Source organism: Lucilia sericata, unplaced genomic scaffold (genome assembly GCF_015586225.1).
Source record: "Lucilia sericata isolate MDLA Ls3-8-SP2 unplaced genomic scaffold, ASM1558622v1 Contig000318F_arrow, whole genome shotgun sequence".
NCBI classification, from domain to species: Eukaryota; Metazoa; Arthropoda; class Insecta; order Diptera; family Calliphoridae; genus Lucilia; species Lucilia sericata.
In genome coordinates this window covers 312,321-318,320 of record NW_023994342.1, presented here as the reverse complement: position 1 = coordinate 318,320, position 6,000 = coordinate 312,321, and the positions used below count along the sequence as shown (strand labels likewise).

Genomic DNA, 6,000 nt, shown 5'->3' with positions numbered 1-6,000 from the left:
ATTTTAGTGAAATTTGTAACTAAAATAAAATGCTTAATTAACCCTACAATGGCAAAGGAATTTTTTCTTTTTGGATTTTTGTGCAAAATAAGCTACAGAGACCCCTTAATATATATATTTTTGGAATCCTTATGACATTTTAAAGCATTTTAAGACCAATAGAAAACAGTATTTATATCTGGTGAAAACATAATTTTTATTTTATTAATTAAACCATTATTTTGACTTTTACTTACCCAATATTTACAGTTTTTATGTAATAAACCAAAATGTATGTATATAATATGGATGTTTCTGTATAGAAATAGACCATTTTTTCTGTATAGCATTTCTATACAGAAAAAGTGGACCAGTTTTCTTTGTATAGAAAAATATGGTCCTTTTTTCTCTATAGAATAGAAAGGTCCTTTTTCTGTATACAAAAAACACTTTTTTCTGTAATAAAAAATGGACCATTACTTTTCTGTATATAAAAATATGGTCCATTTTTCTGTATAGAAAAGAATGGGACAGTTTTTCTGCATAGAGAAGAATGGATTATTATTTCTGTATAGAAAATAACCATTCTTTCTGTACAGAAATAATATACCATTTTTTCTGTATAGCATTTCTATACAGAAAAAGTGGACCGGTTTTCTTTGTATAGAAAAATATGGTCCTTTTTTTGTATAAAAAAATATGGACTATTTTTTCTGTATGGAAAAGAATGGTCCTTTTTTCTGTATAGAATAGAAAGGTTCTTTTTCTGTATACAGAAAAACACTTTCTTCTGTAATAAAAAATGGACCATTACTTTTCTGTATAGAAAAATATGGTCCATTTTTCTGTATAGAAAAGAATGGGACAGTTTTTCTGCACAGAGAAGAATGGATTATTATTTCTGTATAGAAAATAATGCATCATTATTTTTGGTATAGAGAAGACTGGTCTATTCTTTTCTATACAGAAATAACGGTCCATTCTTTTCTACACAAAAAATGGTCCATATTTTTCTATACAGAAAAAAGTTTCCATATCTTTTCTATACAGAAAAATGGTCCACGTTTTTCTATACAGAAAAAATGGCCAATTAATTTTATACAGAAAAATTCTTTTCTATACAGAAAAAAATTGTCCATTCTTCTCTGTATAGAAATTCTATACAGAAAAATTTTCCATATTTTTCTATATAGAAATAATGGTCCATTCTTTTCTATACAAAAATATTTCTGTATAGAAAAGAATAGGCTAGTTTTTCCGTACAGAGAAGAATGGACCATTATTTTTATATAGAGAAAAATGGTCCATTCTTTTCTATACAGAAAAACTGTCCATTCTTTTTTGTACAGATAAATTGGTCCATTCTATTCTATACAGAAAAAATAATGGTCTTCTCTATACAGAAAAACTGTTCCATGCTTTTCTATACAGAAATAAAGGTCCATTTTTTTCTATACAGAAAAATGGTCCATATATTTCTATACAAAAAAAATCCATTCTATTCTACACAGAAAATGGTCCATTCTTTTCTATACAGAAAAAATTGTCCATTCTTCTCTGTATAGAAAATCTGGTTCATCCCTTTCTATGCAGAAAAATTATCCATTCTTTTCTATACAGAAACAGTGGTCCATTCTTTTCTATACAGAGATAATGGTAAATTATTTCTGTGTAAAAAAAACTGTATAGAAAATAATGGACCATTATTTTCGGTATTGAAAAGAATGAACCATTATTTTTGTATAATAAAGAGTGGTCAATTTTTTCTGTTTAGAAAAGCATGGACAATTCTGTATAGAATAATATGGACTATTTTTCTGTATAGAAAATATGGACCATTTCTCTCTCTATAGAAAACATTGTACCTTTTTTCTATAATATAAAACTTTTCCAAATAGAAAAAAAATCGAACATTTTCTATATAGAGAAAAAATGGACCAAATTTTTCTATCTAAATGTTTTTTACTATAAATAATAAATACATTTATTACAAATTTCATAAATACAAATACATATACATAATAGATAGTTACAATTTCTAAAATATCATATAATTTGTGTGTAATTATGTCTTTCTTTTTATTTAAATATCTTTTATTTTGTTTTTTCGCACTTATAAATCATCGATCATATCATAATATGTATGTTGCATGTATAAATATTTTATTTATATATAAGTTTTGTTTTGGATTTAAATTAATAATAAGTTTATTTTGTTTATGTTTTAATTGGATTTTATAATTCACGATTTAAACTAAATTATAATTTAAAATAAAAATAAAAAGGAAGAGTGTTCAAATGTATGCTTTATAAAGATGACTAAAGGATTATAATTGTCTATCTTCTTTTCAAGTTTTAAACATTTATTACAAAAATTAAGAAATAATGGTAAGAAACAAAGTCGCTAATATATGAAAGTAATTACAGAACATTTTGAATATATACGCATAAACAAAATAACATAAAGCAATTAAATGGTGATTTTCACGGGCAGTTAGTTGTATTTGTAATTCTATTACAGAAAATTGCAACTATAAAAATTTATTTACAGAATTTTTTAAGAAGAAAAAAATATCAATCAATTGATAGCGAAATGCCACTAGGTAAGTTTTAGAATTTTAGAAATACAAAACATTTGCTTGAAATTATGGAAAGTGTTGAATATAAAGCTAAATTAAAATACATAAATAAATGTGTAAATTATGCGGACACACACACTACCATGTTTGATCACCATTTATCTAAATTAATTTAAAACAAAGAACATCTAAATGGATAGACTCTAAATTATTCGATTGTTGTATGTGATTTGTATGCACCAGTCATGTGAGGTGTATTCTACAATATTATTATCGTTATTATTATTATTAATATTTATGTATGTTTTAATTAAAAATTTTATATTTTATACAAAATAATTCTTAATCTTTTTACATTCTCAATTAGATTTTGTGTGTTATTACATATTTTCATTACATCTCTCTTAGAAATGATGGAGTGGGAGAAGAGATGGTGATGCTAGTGACAAAAGTAATTTTAATAATAATGGCGGCGACGACGACAATGACAACAGTGATAATAATAATAATAAAGACAATAACGGCGACGACGGTGGTAGTGGTGGTGTTGTTGGTGGTTGTTGTAGTAGTTGTGGCAAAGGTGATCTTATGATGATTATTGTCTTCCGTTTTCAACTACAACATTTACTCTTCTTTTTACCACTGGATTTCTTTAAATTGATCGTATCTTTCTGTGGATCATTTTGTGCATTGCGTAACTTGTGCTGAAGGACTTGTCGTGTTATCGACAGGAACATTTCCTCAACTTTAATATTATTTTTGGCAGATGTTTCAAATAATTCAATATCCATTTGCTGGGCAAAGCGTTGGGCATCCTCAGTAATGACCACCTTTCGATCGGGATCATCATTTTTATTACCAACTAGAGATTTTTGTTTGTAATTAAATATTAAAGTAAAAAAAAAAAATAACTGTTAGAGTCTTGCAATAACTTACCTAATACTTTATTCACCACATCACAATTATTTTGTATTTCATCTAACCATCGTCTTACATTGGCAAATGATTCACCATTTGTTACATCGTAAACAACAATAACACCATGTGTTCCTCGATAATAAGTGCTGGTTATTGTACGGAATCTCTCTTGACCCGCTGTATCCCATATTTGTAATTTAACTCGCAGACCATCAATAACTACTGTGCGTATTTTGAAATCTACACCAATTGTTGTGATATAACTACCTGAGAATGTGTCATCCGAAAAACGTATTAATAGTGATGATTTTCCAACACCTAAAGAAGATATTAAACATTAATTAATTATAAAGAAATAATACATTTGATGGAGTTTAAAAATGGCTAATTAACAAAGTTAAAATTTATAATCTTTCGTGAAATCTGTACACCAATTATTTATTCTAAAACGTGCAACCCTACTCAGAGACTATAAGTTCCATTGTGATTCCCCTCATAGAAAGTGAAGATGCAAATATAGAGAAATAAATCACTAGAAAAACAAGAACTAGAGAAAAGAGATATATGGAAACAGAATGATTCCGTAGGGTTTCCAATCCAGATGATTTGCCCAGCCAATTCCCTACAGAAAGGAATGTGAGAGAATCTGAATAGACTGCGAGGGTAAAGACCCGCAATTTTCTCCCGGTTTCAACCTAATATTCTGTATTCTACAATGGCAAATTATATGCTCTATTGCCTCTAGTTCCTTTACATCATCGCATAACCTGCAATAATACATTATATAATTGTCCCACATACTGACAAAGGCCTTAATTTGCCAATACCCCCCTTTAACTGCATCTATCTATCCTATAAGTATTACATCAAGTGTTAGCAATTAGGCCTTTGATATTTTCCAATCCATTCTACTATTCTATGACTCTCGAATATCAACATACAATAGTGACAGATGGTGGTTTCACCATCTTTTCCCTGTCATCTATATCAGCTTGACTATTGACATAAATTGTCGTGTAACATCCCTATGCATCAGAATCGATGACTAAAATTTCATATTACCTTTCTTATTATCTCAATAGTCTGCAAGAAAACTAAAATAATCAACTATTTGGAATTTTTTACGCAATAAACTCTACATAATTTCTAATGTAATTCAAAAAGTGGCACAAATCTCAATTTAAATATGGAAATGAAGCCAATAAATGAATTTTTTGTGAAAAAAAAGCGAAACAATTTTAAGTGATAATGTTGCATCTACAATGCAAACATAGAAATGAAAAAGAAATGATGCGGTCAGTAGTTTTGTTCTGTCTTCAGCTTGTTTATATTAGTCACACTTGTAAGGTACTTAAATGACTGAAAACATTTTTTAAAAATTAAAAAGAAAAAAATGCATCAAATAATATCCAGGGTAACAAATAGTGCAATACATAATTTATTAAGTAATAACAAATTAGTTACTGGTTTTAAAATAAAAATATATAATCTAATTTTAAGTCATTGTTAAACAGATTTAACGTTATGTATCTGAGTGATATGATATTTTAAATAAGTAGAGTGTAATTTAAATTATAATGAAATATTTGTGGTTAGTATGTGATTGGATTACATTTTCGCAGCTATTATTTTTTAAAGGGAAGTATATATATTGTGACAAATCTCGCTCAATTACAACAGCTCTAGATGAGTTATTTTTTAACCTAAATAGAACAAAAAAATCTACGATAAATCCATTTTTAACTAAATATCACTGGATCAGAATAGTCGCTTTCGTTATCGTCTGAGCTTTTGCAACGAGAACACATATCGAAATGGGAATTTAGGTTAAATTTACTTATTAAAATATCATAAGCTAAGACAGAAAAAATTTGCTCGTTCAGAAATGTGGAAAATCGGCTTCTGATACTTCTCTTTTATTAAAAACATTTATCTTAGTAAATTGTAAAAAAGTTCCTTCTATTCTCATTTTGAAATTCATAAAAAAATCGGTAGACTACAGATTGGACTATACTACAGACTAGACTACAGACAACACTACATACTGGACTTTGGACTAAACTATAGAGACTATAGGCTTGACAATGGACTAGATTAGATTAAAGGGAGGTTCTATTCCACAGCATATTCAACGACGCTGTGTGTCTAGTCGAATATATAGTCTAGTATATAGCCTATCCTATAGTCTAGCATATAGGTTAGTTTATAGTGTAGTATATAGTCTATTATAGAGTCTTGTCTATAGACTAGACTCTATAACAGAGTATATGCTCGACTATAAACTAGACTCTATATAGCCTATAGACTAGACTCTATAATAGACTATATACTTGACTATAAACTGGGCTATATACTAGACTATAGGCTAGATACTGATTTTTCCATGCCTGTCACATAGCTTCGTTGAATATGCTATAGAATAGAACCACCCTTTTTGCACCATACGAAGGCCGTATATTATAATAAAGAAGCCACGACTAATATAGAACCGTTACAATAATTATCTCCCTGTCCCGAAAAATAC

General features: G+C 28.1%; 1 protein-coding gene across 5 annotated transcripts in view; it reads right to left on the bottom strand.

The window, feature by feature from the left end:
• Window positions 1-2,033: 2,033 nt before the first annotated feature.
• LOC119603627 (ras-related protein Rab-35-like) overlaps window positions 2,034-6,000 on the bottom strand; it is a 205,454-nt gene continuing 201,487 nt past the window's right edge. For all 5 annotated transcript variants that reach the window (XM_037955729.1, XM_037955731.1, XM_037955730.1 and 2 more), the window contains exons 3-4: window positions 3,495-3,794; window positions 2,034-3,420 (exon numbers count right to left, since the gene is read on the bottom strand). In XM_037955729.1, coding sequence (XP_037811657.1) covers window positions 3,170-3,420; window positions 3,495-3,794 — 551 coding nt within the window. In that variant the 3' untranslated portion in view covers window positions 2,034-3,169. The remainder of the gene's footprint in view (window positions 3,421-3,494; window positions 3,795-6,000) is intronic.